The sequence below is a fragment of the Chelon labrosus genome (assembly GCF_963514085.1).
Source record: "Chelon labrosus genome assembly, chromosome: 14".
Taxonomy (NCBI): Eukaryota; Metazoa; Chordata; class Actinopteri; order Mugiliformes; family Mugilidae; genus Chelon; species Chelon labrosus.
Window position 1 is genome coordinate 14,368,502 of NC_140347.1, and position 17,669 is coordinate 14,386,170.

The 17,669-nt window shown below is 42.7% G+C and overlaps 3 protein-coding genes across 6 annotated transcripts; all 3 read right to left on the minus strand.

Moving 5' to 3' along the window:
* Positions 1-38: 38 nt before the first annotated feature.
* LOC311499609 (enhancer of rudimentary homolog) lies at positions 39-3,012 on the minus strand. The gene is made up of 4 exons (XM_084560664.1): positions 2,870-3,012; positions 2,316-2,403; positions 920-1,040; positions 39-824 (listed from the first exon to the last, which is right to left on the minus strand). Exons 1-4 carry the CDS (start codon positions 2,870-2,872, stop codon positions 722-724), a joined length of 315 nt encoding a protein of 104 aa, XP_084416790.1. The 5' UTR covers positions 2,873-3,012; the 3' UTR covers positions 39-721.
* Positions 3,013-3,675: 663 nt separating this feature from the next.
* On the minus strand, positions 3,676-9,576 carry paplnb (papilin b, proteoglycan-like sulfated glycoprotein). 2 transcript variants are annotated; one of them, XM_084560965.1, is made up of 13 exons: positions 9,437-9,576; positions 8,999-9,081; positions 8,528-8,637; positions 8,315-8,375; positions 7,724-7,826; positions 7,353-7,483; positions 6,763-7,080; positions 5,820-5,996; positions 5,572-5,722; positions 5,409-5,489; positions 4,957-5,113; positions 4,786-4,864; positions 3,676-4,352 (listed from the first exon to the last, which is right to left on the minus strand). In XM_084560965.1, the coding sequence occupies exons 2-13, from the start codon at positions 9,053-9,055 to the stop codon at positions 4,071-4,073; spliced, it is 1,707 nt and encodes a 568-aa protein (XP_084417091.1). In that variant the 5' UTR covers positions 9,056-9,081; positions 9,437-9,576; the 3' UTR covers positions 3,676-4,070. The 2 variants fall into 2 exon arrangements, with proteins under 2 accessions (XP_084417091.1, XP_084417090.1); XM_084560964.1 differs by having other exon boundaries at positions 3,676-4,355; positions 9,437-9,574.
* Positions 9,577-10,405: 829 nt separating this feature from the next.
* LOC311499832 (uncharacterized protein) lies at positions 10,406-14,806 on the minus strand. 3 transcript variants are annotated; one of them, XM_084560968.1, is made up of 3 exons: positions 14,657-14,806; positions 12,912-12,982; positions 10,406-11,870 (listed from the first exon to the last, which is right to left on the minus strand). In XM_084560968.1, the coding sequence occupies exon 3, from the start codon at positions 11,803-11,805 to the stop codon at positions 11,458-11,460; it is 348 nt and encodes a 115-aa protein (XP_084417094.1). In that variant the 5' UTR covers positions 11,806-11,870; positions 12,912-12,982; positions 14,657-14,806; the 3' UTR covers positions 10,406-11,457. The 3 variants fall into 3 exon arrangements, with proteins under 3 accessions (XP_084417094.1, XP_084417093.1, XP_084417092.1); XM_084560967.1 differs by having other exon boundaries at positions 10,406-11,869; positions 12,882-12,982; XM_084560966.1 differs by lacking the exon at positions 12,912-12,982 and having other exon boundaries at positions 10,406-11,869.
* Between the last annotated feature and the right edge of the window lie 2,863 nt (positions 14,807-17,669).

The window sequence follows — 17,669 nt, forward strand, 5'->3', positions numbered from 1 at the left end:
GTTCTATTGATTGTGTACTGAAAAGTGGAGACCAGTCAGAAAAACAACAGTTTATTTCAATAAAATCAAAGGAAACACAAGAGAGCTGAAATCAGATGTTACTCGAAATAAAACTTTTAACAAAAACAGCATTTTGTATGACAACGGAAGGATATATAACAGTAATAACAGATGAAATGTTGAAAATATATATATTCTGGGGTGAGTAAGCATCAGTCTGCAAACGCTGCTCTCACTCAAAAATGACTCAGCTGCATTCAGTCTTTTCAAATCTGGTAAACGTATATATATATATTAAAAAAAACAAAACAAAGTTGTCACATAACTCTTAGGAAAACGGAAAGGAGAGTACTAAAAATATGACAAACGGAAAGTTTTCTTCTGGCCTGTGGAGCATATCTCCGAGGATGGATTTCTTTTAATCAATAAGTTAGTATTTGCAGCTCCATTATGCAGCTTCATTCTCATCATGGCGTGACAAATTACAAACATATCTATGCTACCAGGCATGACTCAGTCTCAATATAAAGCCTCACATGTATCATTTCCCCTCATTCTCAACCACAGCCACCCCCACCCCCCAATGTTTGATATGAAAACACTCTCCATGTCAAATTGACAATGTTGTCCCGATACACATATCTGTAAGACGCTGTGTAACTGTAGTGCAGCAAACTCCTTCCAAAGTGTGTGTAGCAGGACAACCTTTCACAGATGCCTTTTACTTTGCCGCTTGCTGAGCCTGACGCCGCAGCAGGACGTATATCTTCTCCTTAATCCAGTCTTTGTTGTACGGCTGGTACGTCTGCGTGTCAGCTCTGTACCTGCAGGAAAAGTAAAACATATTTAGTTTAAGCGATCAGCACCCTCGGTGGGTTTTCACTCGCATCCGTATTGCCCGCACAGAACTCGCACTTACACAAGACAGCTGAGATCTGCCAAGTCGTCGATAAAGTCAAACAACTGACTGATGTCGTAAGTGATAGAGGGACTGTTTGGATTCATCCTCTTCAGATGCTCTTCATACATTTTGCAAACACCTGGAAGAAATATGCAAGAAATGCTGAGTGGAGGCAAACCCATGTTCAACATTTAATAAAAAAGAAGGGAGTCCAGATGAACAAGAAAGGTTAAACTGAACTTGTAATATGGTCCATACTTGTCCATACTGTGGAGGAACGCTGTCATAAACTCTGATCAACTCGTACTTTTCCCCACGGAGCATCAAAATGAAAAGGATATTTCACAACCAGTTTATCGGCATGTTGTGTGTTCCGTCATGTAATGTACAGTATACACTCACTTGCCAGTTCATTAGGCACACTAAGGAAAATGAACACACTCCAGTATCATAGTTCTGCACTAAATCTTAGCTTTGTGATGGTTATGGTATTCAGCATTTTTTTTTGGGGGGGGGGGGGGGGGACAGGACTACAGCCAGATGCTAAACTCAACACAAGCAAAAAAACTAATGCAGTAACAAACATTTTATGCATAGGCCCTATAATGGGGAAATGGCCCATTTTAGCATTGAACACTAAAAATGACAAATTTTCTCACAAATGAAACTAATAATATTGCAGAATGAATGATTTTATTGCGTCATGGCTGAGAGAGATTAAAAAATGTGGTTATAGTGGGAGTCAATGGGACATTTTTGTCAACTAAGAGGGTAGTGAATTTTAAAACTGGTGCTGCACAAAAACTAATAATGCGATTAAGTCAATATTTTAGATAATCTTGGTCATATCCAAGACTGATTTGAAAAAAAATAATAAAATGCCCCAGCTTCTCAACATTAGTTGTATGGAAAATAACAAATTTTTTTGTATTTTTTTTTTTTGTAAAAAAAACAGCAGTGACTTTAAGCAATCAAACTGGCATTTAAAGGGATAAAATACTCAAAATGATGGGATTTTTGGCAGTTTCGTAAAGTGCTGATGTGGTTTAAGAGATTTATGCAGAAAAAAAGCAGAACAAAATATTAATCAGTTAAGTTTTTATAGCAGTTTTTTTGGGCGTGGACATTTTCGTCATCCTTAATGACTCAAGAGGGCCTGAGGGTTGAAAACCACATCACTTTGCAAACTCACTGCAGTCTCATTGCACATCACAATTTTCATTTCTCCTTTGTCTTGAAAGTTTTAGTTATTACTAAACTAATAAATAATAACTAAAGTGCAGGTTTGGGATGCATGCACAAGTGTTTTTATGGGATTTGTTGACAAAAAAAAAATAACCAAACTCTAAGTGAACACGAATAACATCACACGATAAATACATTTTGATAATGTAATAATGTAAAGAGGTCTCACCTTCCATGCATTCATTCACCGACTCATAGTCTGCGTATGTGCGGCCCTCTGGTCTCTTGGTCGGTTGGACAAGCAAAATTGTGTGCGACTGTAAAATTATTAATAACGTTTAATAAACACAGTTCCTTTCTGTCACACATTATCACCCGAGTTAAGCAGTCGAGGCTACGTGTTTTGAGCTTTGTCCTGATACAGCAAACACTTTAAGTAACCCATCACGACATTCCCAAACTGCATGTACTGTTGGTCATTCAACAGCAGACCACTGCCTGCAATGGTAAACGCCATAGCTAGTAGTTTGCAAAACACCGTGGCACAACGTCGCTCCATTCATGTTTAGGTTTACGAGATAAAAATAATGATTTAATTAGAGGTTAACCTTAAAACTGCATGATAACAGATACAGAAGAAACGGGACAAAAATGCGCGTTTGTCACGAGTAGTAAAGGTTAGCTTCGTAGCTTGCTAGCTTAGCTATGCTACATTAACAGCAGCCAGTGAGGCTAATATTGGGAAATTATTACTTCTTAAGACGAAAAACAAAACACGCTTACCATATTTGTGCTTGGGGGAACCCTCTCTGTTGGCCGGGGAGGTAAAACTACAAAATAAGTCGTTATTTACCACTTTAACCGTGCGATGTTAGCTATCTCTGAGCTAAAAAAAAAAAAATCTTCAGGGGAAATAAAACCAACGCTTTTCCGGTTGTAAAGTGCTTTCAAAATAAAAGCTTTAGTTTCAAAATAAAACTCTGGTCTTAAAATAACAGGATTGAGTTCCTTCTTTCTTAAATTATAGATTCATTTATTCATTTATTTATTTATTTATTTTAAAGTTGCAAAATCAATCAGTGTATTACACGTAAACGTCCTTCATTCAAATCTAGGTCATGTTATGTTTAAATATAGGCCTATTTTATCATTTTATTGTAGTTAGTCATGCGTAGTATAGTATTTTAATGTTCCAGTTGGTCAGTAATGTTGTGTAGTCTAATGAGTAACTGATTATTGCCTACGTTTTGTGTGTAAAATCCTGTAATAACTGTAGTACAGTATGTGTCTCTGTGATGTAATTGGGTAACAGTGCAAAAGAAGAACTATTAAATAACAAAAAGGGCACTCCTCAAGTGTTCTGTTACATAAAAAAAAAAAAAAACTGTTTTGAATTAGTTAATGACAGACCAGTAGCTGAATAAAAAGGCTGTTGCAGGAGCAGATGAAGACAGAGACACATTAAAATGGTTTTCATGGTTACCACGTCGCTTAAAATGTATTGGATTTTGGATTTAACTTCAATAATCACACAGATGAATGCAAAATATACGAACGAATGAGTGAGCATTGAAAAGAAATGACAAACATTAGAAAGTTAAATGGTTACCAAACTCATTTTTAATGTAAATTCAAATGTTTAAATGACAAACAGAATGTCGCTTGTTTTACAACGCATGTTTGTATGTGATATGTAAATATGTGCAACATGTACACTGATCAGGCATAACATTATGACCACCGTCCTAATATTTTGTAGGTCTCCCTTGTGCCTCCAAAACAGTTGTGACTCGTCAGAGAATGGACATGGGCCTTCTGAGGGTGTCCTGTGGACCGTGGGTCCTATGGGCTGAGGGGATCGGCACTTATCCTGTCAGTGGTTTTAATGCTGTGGCTGATCGGTGTATAAATATCTCGTATTTTGCTTCGTAGAGGGGGGGCACTGTTTAATGTAATGGATGGGAGGTATTAGCGGTGAGCACAGTTATGCCCTTGCTCTCAGAGCAACCCTGAGTGGCCCTGTCCTCGGGGTCCCTCTGCGAGGTGCAGGTGGGGCCTCCCTCGCCACACCCCCGCACTCTCTCTGGCACGCCTCCAGGGTTGCAAAGTTGTTGGCATTGCCCTGGCAGCTTCCGTACCAGAACTCGGTACACTTGGCAGCGCGAGAGTCATAGTAGAACCGGACCTTCCAAGTCTCACATGGGCCCTCATCACGAGGCAGGGAGCAGACGCTTCCAGTGGCTGTAGGAACACGGGGTGATGGGAGCTGCTAAATGTAGAGAAGAGAAAAAGATGGAGATAATAAATAGTCAGCTGTGTCTGGTTTAGCAAGTGCTATGGTGTATAGAGTAAATCCAGAAACGATTGTTCATTCATTCATTCATTCATCTTCTGTACCCGCTTATTCCTGTTAAGGGTCGCGGGGGTCTGCTGGAGCCTATCCCAGCTGTCATCGGGTGAGAGGCAGGGGTACACCCTGGACAGGTCGCCAGTCCATCGCAGGGCCAACAGAGAGAGACAGACAACCATTCACACTCACACGCACACCTACGGCCAATTTAGAATCATTATTAACCTAATGAGCATGTCTTTGGATGGTGGGAGGAAGCTGGAGTACCCGGAGAGAATCCACGCAGACACAGGGAGAACATACAAACTCCACACAGAAACGATTGTGAAAGAGAAAAAAATAATTATACCACAGTTGCCTGGTACTCAGGACATCCAAGCCTTCCAAATCCTTGAGCTGGTGTCACCCCGTCCAAACAACAACCAAACCTGAGGATGAGAGTTTTTTTTTTTTTATTGGAAACACCATGTTAACAGTAAGCCACTCAGCAGTTTAATTTATGCCACCAGTAGAGCATTACCTGGTGCGAACGCAGTCATCTGGTGTGCAGCCCTCGTTCCTGGGTCCCGTGGCGGAGGTATGACCATCAGGGCAGCAGCCGTAAAATGACTGCGCGCAGTGAGGACCCAGCACAGGAGGGTAGGGATCCACTGCAGCATTTGTGTCCGGCCTAAAAGCTGAAGCAGGAAAACACAGACCAGGTCAAACGTGCAGTAGTGTTACTGTTCATGTTATAGACCTGTTGAAATACTGCACATTTTTAAATCTAAATATGGCCATTTGTGGCATATAGTAAGTGTGAATTTTCTTTACATTAAATATTGACTGTGCTAATGATACAAATAACTCTTTTTGCATCTATTTTACAGCTGCTCTGGTGTACTTTCCTCACATATGAAATAACCGCATGCTCAAGTATGCAAACAAAGAGAATAACATTTCTGCAAAACTTTCTCAAAGTACTCTACGTACCTGAAGTGTCTACTGGAACGTGGGGCACATATCCTCTGACAACGGTTCCAGTTGTTCTCGGGTCCTGCACACTTGGAACCGCTGGAGAGAAGTGAGGTTACAAGTAAATTTTAAAAAGCACTGACAGTTAGCAGAGTTTGTAGCCGTTTCAGATTTTGCTCACATTGTGCTCCTGGGCAGGCCTGTGTGTTGCATTCCTCTACAGAAACAGGTCTGCTTGCCAATCCGCACCGGGTCTCGGGGTAGGGGTTCAGATCCGTGTCAAAGCAGACAACCCTCCTCTCCCTCACGCCGCCACCACAGCTTTTAGTGCACTGCAAAGACGATAAGCGAGATAGTGTGAGTTAAGGTGAACTCTTAATAAAAGCGTTTCTGCCGTCTATTATACTAATTTTTCTTCCCCTCACTTACCAGCCCGTACTCAGTCACATGCCAGGTGATGTGCGTGAAACAGGCAGGTCTGCGGCAGGCTTGGACGGATGGAGGTCTTGCCTGTCCACTGCAGGCGTGGTCGGGCTGTTGTTCACCTCCTGCTCCCACGCAGACAACCTCTCTGGTCTGCTGTCCCTCCCCACATGTCACTGAACACTGACCATCAAACGTATTCATGTTAGTCCATGAATTTACCATAAGCAGGTTATAGATGATTTACACGATAGTTAAAGGGGAACTGCTGTTCTTTAGACCTTATTTCTAGCATAAAATATGGTCATTTACTCACACATATAACCTTTATGTAATTTGTATTCCTTCAGGAGATAATTAAATCAGCGTAAATCCATATAGTGGGAGTGACTGGGGCACCGAAACACAGCCTCTAAATAGCACTAACAACTGCTATGGTTCGTCCACAACCTCAGACTTGGAAAAATATTTAGCCATGTTGCCAAAAACTAGCAGTAGCAAATTACAGGTAAACAAGCCGACCGTCGCTGGTGCGCGTGACACTCAGAGATGACATCATCCAGGTCAGAAGACATCATCCGGGGTCTGTAGGTCAATCTACAGACCCTGGATGATGATAACAGGTAACTCCGGACTCAACGGGGAATAGCACTAGGGTACGATAACAAAATATTGGTGAAATGAACGAGTTTCGCGGCAGATAATGCGTTATTTAGAGGCTGCGTTTCGGTGCCCCAGTCACTCCCACTATATGGATATACGCAGATCTAAATATCTCCTGAAGGAATACAAATTACACCAAAGTTATATGGGTGAGTAAACGACCGTATTTTATGCCAGAAATAAGGTCCAGGTTGTAAAAAACAGTAGTTTCCCTTTAAGAGTGTTAAATTATTGTTATTTTTCCTCTTTGAATGATAGTTAAAATATAACAGTCTTTTGTTTTTACCACACTGAAGCTGGAGACACTGTACTCTGCAGTACACGGGTGCATGTTGCAGGCCTGCTGACTGTGCGGCCTCTGCAGGCGCTGGGTGACGCAGTGAGACTCCTCCACCACACGGGGGTTCACTGGGTCCTGAACGAAGCACTCCACGCTGCGGTACTGCATGCCTCCGTTGCAGGTGGCCGAGCACTCTCCGTAGACGCCGGTCTTGTACATGTACGTGAGCGTCTCTCTTGGGTGGGGGGCGACACCGACGGGAACGGCAGAGTGTACAGAGTTAACATCATCATCCAAGCCCGTGAACTCACCATGGACCAGAATCTGAAAAGAGTAAGCACATGAACACATGTGGCTGACAAAAGTGAACATGTGATAGTCCTAGGCATCCCAATCCAGGGAGGTAAGATACATCAAAAATGCACGCCTTCTGACTCACTGAAAAAACCTGAATATATGAATATATGAAAAATATCTGCACATGTTATATATGTATATATCAATATTGTACTGAAATCCAGCAAGGTATGTCATATTTAATTGATAAGTAATAAGTTAATAAGTGCACAGTTTAAATATATGACTCTCAGTCTCACCCTGCAGATGCCATCCACACAGATATCAGTGCGGCCCACGTAGCACGGTGTCCCATCTACGACTGCAGGTCTGAATCGGTAGTAGAAGTTCTCTCCTCTTGGGACACAGTTCAGCTCGCACGGATTCGTTGCTGGAATGTCAAAGGGACAGGAGTCACAAACATTGGGTCTGATGCCATGTGCACATCATTTCTCACTGCAGCTATGTAGATTGTTCTGCGTGGAAAACCAGGATACACTGCGCAGTGAAGTGCAGCGACAGTCAGCAAGAGCAGACTGGGATGTTACCCGTAACTTTATAGACACCTCATATTAGCCTATCATTGCATCTGCAGGTGATGTGGTTGCACAGTCTGCAATAGGTCACATACCTCCGTAGTAAGGCACCCACGTGTAGCGTTTCCCTTGGAAGTCCATTCGGTCGAACTCAGAACACTGATCTTCTCTGAAATCTCTGGACCCGACCGGACATTCCTACAGTGACACAAGACAGAACTGACAGTCAGGTCCATCTATGTTTGATAACTGACCCATATTCAAGGTACAGTTGCATAATGACTATGGGTTATAATTGCAGGCTCTTAATTTGAGGGTATTCAAACTGGACTTGAAGAAAGTTGAAGGAATTACAACTGTCTTTACGTCTTTGCTGAGTCAGTCACGTACTCGAGAATCCATTTCGCTGGCTGAAGACAAAACTAAACCATTCACATACAACAACTGAAGACAGTTCAGTAAAAGCTGCAAGATTATTATGTTTATTTATTCTCTTTGAGTCCCTGAAAATGCAGGGCCGTGGGTAAAAATGGTTGTAACTCTTATACCGTTCCGCAAATTTGGATGCATCCACTAAAGAGTCTGCACTTTGAGCTCATATGAATTATGTATAACAAAAACTGTGCCAGGATAGGATAAATAATTGTTATGTTCATATAATTTAAAAGAGATTCAAGCATAATTACATGTGTGTTGCAAGTACGGAAGGACTTGGAGGATCCTACGCAGTTATGTCCACCATCTGTCCTGCAGGAGACACGAGAGAGCATCGTTAGCACACAGATCGAATGTCTTGCTTTCTTCTTAAATGGATAAGAAGTTATTATTATTTCAGGATGAAATAGGTGGAGGCGGGGTATTTTGCATTTATCTTCACCCCTCGCATGTCTATGACCTACCTTGAGGTGATACATTTCCTGGTCCTCATTGACACCCCTGAGCCACAGGTACGGCTGCAGGGCCCGTAGGCCCCAAACTCTCCCCAGTAGTCATGGGCAGGCCGTGTCAGCTAAAAAAAAAGAAGACAGCAGCAAAACAGTCAAGCTTCTGCTGCTCCCGCTACGTCTGGAACACATAGCGCTCTCACATCATATCAAAACCCACCACGAACCACTGACACACACTAAGAGCACACTGAGGAGGCACTGAAATAGAAGCTGGAGCATTTAGCCACAAACCAACCCCTGTATGTTGCATAACGTCCCCATGAACCCGTACTGTGACATGTGATCGGAGTAGTTTCTGACACTTATATAATAATTTTGCCTCTTTCCTTTTTTTAGATTCAGGACATATTTAACCAGGCAATTTCCATCTGCACCTAAAGTTTTATCACTCACACGCATGCAACTATTAATACTAAGACTCACTGTGAAAGCCGGTACAGCCAGCAGCTGTAGGAGCCCCAGGACTTGGAGGATGTTCATGCTCACGAGAATTCACTTTGGAACGACTGATGAGGATAGAAACTTTAAAACTCAACTTTCAGTTTGATTTAATGCAAACGACGTGCATGCACTGAAGCCTTTAACACACAAATGTGTAGCAGCTGCTGCCCCAAATTCCTTCATGCTTGTCCTTATTTATTTACTAATGTTTAAAACACAGAGCAAATGTGAAAACATACTAATAATTCAGGAATTATTCATAACTGCTTATCTTTGGGAGGGGAGGATGGGGGGTTAACCTTTACCAGCTGACATCAGACGATAGGTAGGGTACAACCTAGCCAGGTCGCCAGTCTATTGCAGGTCTAACACAGAAAGATTGCAAACAATTCATCAAATAAAACGCTTATTCTGACTTACCTTTGTGTGCTGTGAATCCCCAGCTGCTCAACGGAGGGACGTGCACCTCTGCAGTGAAGGTAGGCACTGACACCCAGCTATAAAATCTTCTCGCCCTCTCCGCTCACCGACACCGCAGCCCATGAAGTGTCAGATTTCAACCACACGGAGAGACTCAGGTTTTTCCCTGAAGATTTTTTTTTTTTAACTTCTATTTTTGAAGATAAATACAAGGTGTCATTTTTGTTTTTTTGTTCGGAGCAGGAATGGTTGCAATTAGGACCCCCAGGCCCCCAAGAGTTTAAGTCTTACGGTACGTCTTAAAGAAAGTTTTAAAGAAATAAAAAGACCGCAGAAAATGAATTTAGATCCAAAGGGCTTTTGCATAATAAAGAAGACAACACAGACCTAATTTTAGTTATTTAATTGTTACGTGCTTAAATGCAATCACTGAAGCAATGGTATTTATTCACTCAGCCCTTAAGGAATCCACTAAAATGTGATCAAGGGTGAATGAAGTTTCCTACTTTCAGCTTTTTTTCAGGTTACCGACCACTGATTGTTCTTTTGGCACGTCCCACAACCACTAAACACAGACCTATAAGTCACAGCAGAGGAGCTTGTGGGAGGTAAACATTGCCTTAAGGCTCTATTTAGTTTTATTTTAGCGAGAAACCGCAGTGGAGCATGGCCTGGAGGGGACGAGTGTATGGAAGACGCACCGAGGAGAATCAGTGCACAATCAGTAGCGCCACAACCCCAGCAAGCCAGAGGAGCCGTGGAGGCTGACGGGAGTAAAGCATATACTTTAATGTTACTATCGACTTAGTGTGCCGTGATGTGAGTGTTTTTTACGTGTGGGTATGCAAAAAAAAACACATTGTGACAGCAGTGTTTACAGAGTAAAGCTTTAGTTGACACGCAGCACAGGTTGGATCTCTGCAGGGTTTTATGATCCGTTTTAAGAAAGATCACATGGCAGTCAACGGAAGCAGTGCTACAAACTGTACCTTTATTAAGTCCGTGATGAAACTATGACAGTAAAGCTAGTGGTGGGGGGCGACTTCACATCACTCATACCGAAAACACGTGTGTATAATCAGGAAAATGTGCTTAAAATATTATTCCAGTAAAGGTAATCACTACAGAAAAACAGCCCCGGTTACTGCTATGATAATATGTGTAATAATGCACTGTTGCCCATAAATCTGGAATATATTTTTCCTCTATTCTTGATAGATAAAGTGTATATCTTCTCAAAACTTTATCGATCAGTCTCTTCCGAACATAACTGATGAGTATAAATAGGAATAAAAAGATAAAGGTGTATTATTATTATACTTTAGGGGCAACAGTGGAATTGCTCCTGCACCAATTGATCCAAAAAGCAGGATTTTACTTTTGCATTTGGTTAAAGTTGAGCTCATTTTGCATTTATTTGCACGGGCTGCGACTATTAAGTATGTCCTCCGCCACTGAATTGACTGATAAATGAAATAAATAATAAAAAAGATCAAAATAGTCGCCGGTTTCCTGTCACTTGACTGACTTATTGATCGACTGATCACGTCAGCTGTGCATGTAAAGACTGTCAGGTATAATTTACAAGGAAATATACGTACTCGTCCATTTTGTTAAGGCTAAATGTTAGCTTTTAAAGTAGTTAGCGACTAAATCTGTCAGATAAATGGAATGTAATGAAGCAAAAAGTGAAAGAAAGAAGGTGAAATGAAAGGAACTGATTCAAGTAAACTTGCCTTAAATTTATAATTAAGCGCAGCAATAGTAAATGAGTAACTGTCCTTAGTTGCGTTCCACCACTGCAGCAAAGTGAGAACTCAGCTTAATGGTTATTTTGGTGAGTTGTACTATTCCATTGCATGATATTTACTTTGACAACCTACCCACTCAATATAACAACATTTTAATATTTCATTCACACAATATTTCAAACTTCACTCCACTCTAACACGTCCAAATTCAAAACCACACACGCGTCACAGTCTCGTGAATCAGATCCAAATCTGTCTCTTTCAGTCTCCTCAAAGCTGCCTGTTCAATTTCTGCGCCTGCTTCTCTTTGGTTTCGAAGGCACTCTTGGTGTTGAACAGGTCGTCCACCGAGTCGATGATCTCCTGCATTTCCCTGGACAGGTTGGAGTAGCTCTCCTTCAGCTCGTCCTGCTGCTGCCTCAGCTCCACCGCCGCCTTCATCAGCTCGGTCGCCTGGTGGCTGCAGTGGCTCCGCAGCTGCTCCACGTCCGACAGCAGCACGTCCATGCTCTTCATCAGCTGCTCCAGGCGGCCTGCAGTTACCTCGAACTCCGTTGTGTCCGACCTCTCCACCTCACTGTTGTCGGGCTCAGCTTCTGCCTTCGGCTCCGTCTCCATCTTGCGTCTCACAACCACCACCACCACCTGATACTCAAGTCAGACTTCAGCAAAAAACAGATATCTAGAAGAAAAGGGAATCATTTAGCCCCGTGGAAAAGCTTAAAGGGTAGAAAGGATTCAGATACTGTGTTACGGCTGAGAAAAGTCAAGTCAAAGATGTAGAGCTGCTCCAACGCCCCGGTTTCCTCTCAGCTGGTAAGGAGTTTAAGCTCCTTGCAGGGGGTGAAAAATGCACTCCTGACTAATCTCCTGTGCTTGTGCGCACCTGCGTGTGCAAGTGTTGGGTGTGTATAGACATATGTGTGCCCGGGTGCCCTTTCACTGACATGTGCTGTCCCGTAATCCAGTTAAGGCAGCTATCCCGAGGAACACGCTCCCCGTTGCACACCACTGCAGGCCCGGGATGAGCGGCAAGGCGGGACATCAGATTACGTGGCTCTTTCCCTCCTCCCAAACCTTTTCACTGCCTCCGTCTGTCTGAGTAGACAGATTAACCCTGTCCTTGTGAACCTATCTGCGGGCGGCCTTAACACACACATGCACAATGTAATCCCTCTTCTACTCTAGGCTGGACTATTGTGAGTGTGTGTGGAGGCATTACAGTAACACCGGTCAGTCTGGGCCACAGTTTGGGGAGGCAGTGAGACACATATATCTTCAGTGACACCACAAAATTCACTCAGCTGGTAAGGAGTTTAAGCTCCTCCTCCCACGCTGCATAAACAGTGGGATGGTAAATTAAGCAGTTTGCCCAATCAAAGGTATCTATTTCTGTGAAATGGCGCCCTCTGATGGTTAATCTGAGAGTGTACTTGTCACTAAGAGAAAATGCTAGGACTGTATTATCTATCTTAAAGGGGAACTACCGTTTTTTACAACCTGGACCTTATTTCTGGCATATAATACAATCGAAGATATTTAGCTCCAGTGGAGCGCTGCGTATATCCATATAGTGGGAGTGATTGGGGCACCGAAACACAGCCTCTAAATAACGCATTATCTGCCGCGAAACTCATTTCACCAATATTTTGTTAAGATACGCTAGTACTATTCCCCGTTGAGTCCTGATTTACCTGTTATCTATTCGACGTGCAGCGGTTTGTTGTTCTTTGGCCAGCTGTTCCTCTCTTTGCCTCCGTATCCTCCTTTCAACGACCTCCTCATCCGTATACTCCTGCTCAAAACGGTAAGGACGTCCATCATAAACAAAGTCGTCATCCACAACCTCAGAATCGGAAAAATATTCAGCCATGTTGCAAAAAACTAGCAGTAGCAAATTACAGGTAAACAAGCCGTGCAGGGTGCGCGCGGGGTGCGCTCGGCGCTCAGAGATGACATCATCCAGGTCAGAGTTAGTAGAGTTAGTAGGTCAATCTACAGACCCCGGATGATGATAACAGGTCTCTGGACTCAACGGGGAATAGCACTAGCGTATCATAACAAAATATTGGTGAAATGAACGAGTTTCGCGGCAGATAATGCGTTATTTAGAGGCTGCGTTTCGGTGCCCCATTCACTCCCACTATATGGATATAGGCGGCGCACCACTGGATCTAAATATCTTCCGAAGAACTAAAAATGACACCAAAGTTATATGGGTGAGTAAACGGTTGTATTTTATGCCAGAAATAAGGTCCAGGTTGTAAAAAACGGTAGTTCCTCTTTAAAGTATTTCTCATGCGAAGAAATATGCTTCAGTGAAGTATAAATGCTTGAAAAAATAAAAAATAAAATTGGCAGTGTATAAATTGCTATTTTATTTTTTTTATAGTCAAATTGCAGTAAATCTAGTAAACCTGCTTATTCTACATAAAATTGCATTTTTTTTTTACACATTTCAGCTTTGTGCCATTCTTCCATAAATGTTTTCATGTGCAAGCACACATTTATACAAGTATTTTAAGTAAAAATATTGAAAGTATAACATTATGGAGCTATAAAGATGCAGTTTTGATGAGCGAGATGCAAAAAAATAAATGCCTGACAGTAGCATAGCATTTTCTTTCATCAATGTACTGGAGCATTTCCTCCTTCACTGTAAACAGTAAAATGAGAACTAACACACTGACACGTGTTTGAAAGCATGTTAAAGAGCTGGGCAGAGGAAACAGCCCTTTAAATGGCTGCGAAGATAAGGAGTCTGCATGATGACCTCACTGCCACAAATCTCTTATCAAAACGGTACAACATGCTCGGTGGAGGCCGGGCTGGAGGGAAGACTCCCCTTACTCTGAGAGCAGAGTGAAACAGAGGTGTAAACAATGGCTATATCAGAGAGGAATTGTTAATTTCAGACGGAAAGTTTGTGCCGTTGAGGAAAAGTGTAACTGGAAAACAAATTTGTTAGTTGCACCACTTACTTTGTAACAATATAAATAAAACTAACTAATAATATAATTCATAAAAATGCAAAGATATCGGACACCGTGATAAACAGACTTTCATGTTTGTTTGCATGCATGCAGTAAATGTAAATAACTTCAATAATATGACGATTATATGAATGGCAGCAAATCTATAATGTGACATATTAGAAATACACGATAAATGCGCCACTTGAGAAAGAAAAATCCCACAAACACAAGCCCGAGCGATAGAGGAAAGCAAAAGCAAACAGATCCATGACAGTTCTTCACAAAAGAATAAAGCAACATGAGCCTCTGGACATAGTACTACAACAGAAAACTGCAAAGACATGGACTACATCTATACAGATTCCATAATATTCAACTAAACAGAAAAACTAAGCTTGTTGCGTGCTTCTTCAGAGTCTCGCTCATCATTGCTGCAACTTCATAGCTCTATTAATAAATAAAAATGAAATAAGAAAGAGAAAACGAGCTCTTACGTGTGTCTGTGGTTATTTACTGCGGGCATCCGGGTTTCAGCGTGCAGCCTGGAGATAATCTAGATTGTGTGTGAAGCGTGGATCCTGTCCAGAGCACGACAAGGGTCTCACGGGCGGGTCCAACCTCACACACAGACTATATTCACCCACTGTGAGGACAGTTACACTGTTGCTATTTTAGACTCAATCTGTTTGTCATCGATTAAACACGTAAGCGTCATTTGCTGCAAGGGGAAGTGTCTTCTACACGTCCTCCTGGCCAAATTAACTTCAGGTGTCCTGAGGATGAACTCAGTCCAGTTCAAATTTTAACAGTTTATTTCATTTTTAACCTTGTACATGCACACTGTGCTTTTGATGCATGAAAAGTTGACAATGGCATTGATCGGTAATAGACCTCTATATGGTTGTGATTTAAAATTTCAAGAATCAGTATTACATACAGGCTTAACATTATGACCACCTTCCTAATATTGTGTAGGTCCTTGTGCCTCCAAAACAGTTGTGACTGATCAGAGAATGGACATGGACCTTCTGAGGGTGTCCTGTGGTGTCCTGTTGTTAGTGGGGGCCTTTGTGTCCTATGTGTTGAGGGGAGGGGCCTCTGTGGATCATCCCACAGATGCTTGATCAGTTTGGGATCTAGTGAATTTGGAGGCCAGGTCAACACCTTGTACTGTTGTTGCTAAAGCGTTTTTAAAGCGTGTGCCTGTGTCAGGCTGCATCCTACTGGGGTGTCATTGCTATGGGGTGGGGGTGCCTGGTCTGGTCTGGGTGGTTGGTGCATGTTTAGTATGATCCCAGCAACAGGTTTATAACTGGATGCAGTTGAAGTTTTAATAGCCCCTGCTGAATTTTCAAATGCTACAATACAGCTCCATCTGCTGTTACTTTTGCTCTCGACAGACGTCCAGGCCTGCCACATTTTGCATCCATAAATTAACATCCAACTATGTGTCAAAGACAGTCGAGATTGGTGAGAACCTCAAGCCAAAAAAAAAAAAAAAAACTTTTCTACCACTGCTTTGGCATAAGGTTTAGGGTTAGGGTTAGTGTAGTTCTCATATGTTTCCACATCGGGGCAGTCTTACTCTTTTCTGTGTTTTATACACCAGCAGCTGTTCTTGCATGCGTGCTCTTTATTTGCCTTTTTTTGGTGTAAATGCTCATATTTCACTTTTAATTGTTTATTTAGGCCTAAAGTTGCAGGAAGTGCTTGTAAATCCCACCAAATGCCATGCGCTCCTACGTATCGGTGAGCTCCAACATGTGCCACCATTTAAGTGCCAACATGTGTGTCCTGTGTACAGGAGTGCTGTGTGGGGGTTCGGGGGGTATGGATTATTTCGCCCCGGGTCGCATTCAGAGGGGCCAGCCAAGCGTGAGGCGGGGAGGAGAAAGGGGGCATTGTTGTGGTCCAGATGAGTGTCAGAGGTGCCCCGAAAAATAGATTCACTCGCGAGGGTTTAACAGAAACACACTTGCAGCGAGCGCCCGGCCCTTCAGACTGCGTGACCGCGCTTGAACCCCCTTTTTCAATGGTGGAGAAATGTGTCAATTCACGTGGTCTGGCACTGTGCTTGTGATTGTACTGATTAGCACGGAAGTGCCGGAGAAAGATAGACAATAAAAGGTGTAGGCCTGAAAGGTGTATTTATTCTGGTCTGAATAATAACAGAATGATAAAACGGGATTTTCCTTGATGTTGATTTTGCTCACTTGAGTCATCCGGTCGTTGATGTTTAACAAGTCACGGAACTTCAGTGCAGATAAGATCAGGCTTCTAAACCTTCTGGTATTGCATGTACAGTAAATAAAAACAAACCCATGGATTACTTGGAACTTAAGTTAAGTTTTGTCTCCACCTTCTTGTCCCTGTCTGCGTCCTTATCGCTTTCATTCTTTGTCTTGCGCAAACAGTCTCCACCCCAACATCTGGTTCGCCTCTGCAGAATGCTTTGAGACGACCCGCCATCATCACCGCTCATAACAGAGGAGAAGGTTCATGACAGTGTTTCCCCTTCATGATTTACTCCGAGAGCGTAAGAAAAGCTCTGTGTCACCGAAAGAATGGGAGAGTTATGGCCCAGCGTTGCCTCGGTCCCCCGGAGCCTTGGGGGACCAGGGGCTTGCCGCAATGTCTTTACCCTCAGAGTTGTTACACTATTTATGGACTCTCCTGGGTGCGCAGGGGCCCAAGATTTATGGCTCTCCATCTGGTGTTGTGTGTGTGTGTGTGTGTGGAGGGGGCATTGTTGTTGATGCCCCAGACATAGATGGAGTCTCTCTGCAGTGACGGCCATGGGGTGGAATCACAGGGATCGGCGAGTGGGTGAAGGGAGTAAATAATGTGCACTTGGGATTGTCAGTTTGTGTAATTAAAAGTGCATGTATGGATGTGTGAAGTGGTGAATGTGTCAAATATAAATACACAGACGTACTTAAAACTGGATTCCGATATTATTTGAAGATAGGGCATTGACATACGGTCCCCAATGTCCTGGGGACTTTTGGACCTGGCATTCATGTGGATGTTACTTAGACATGTACCACCCACCTAGACCAGACCAGACCAGGCACCCCCACCCCATAGCAATGACACTCCTTGACAGCAAAAACGATTTGGGAACAAATGAAAAAAACACAAGGTGTTGACCTGGCCTCCCACAGATACTTGATCAGTTTGGGATCCCTAGATCCCATGCACTGGAACAAGCCTGATCCACAGAGGCCCCCTCCCTCTCAAGCCATAGGACCCTAAGGCCCCCACTATCACCACAGGACACCCTCACAAGGCCCATGTCCATTCCCTGATGAGTCACAACTGTTTTGGAGGCACAAGGGAGACCCACACAATATTAGGAAGGTGGTCGTAATGTTATGGATGATTGGTGCATTTGCCCTTGTGAGTTAGAGGAAATCAAAAAGGAGAATAATTATGACAGCAGACTGACATTTATATAAGAAAATCTGCACCACAAAGAATGTAGAAAAGAACCAGCTGGCACAAAAA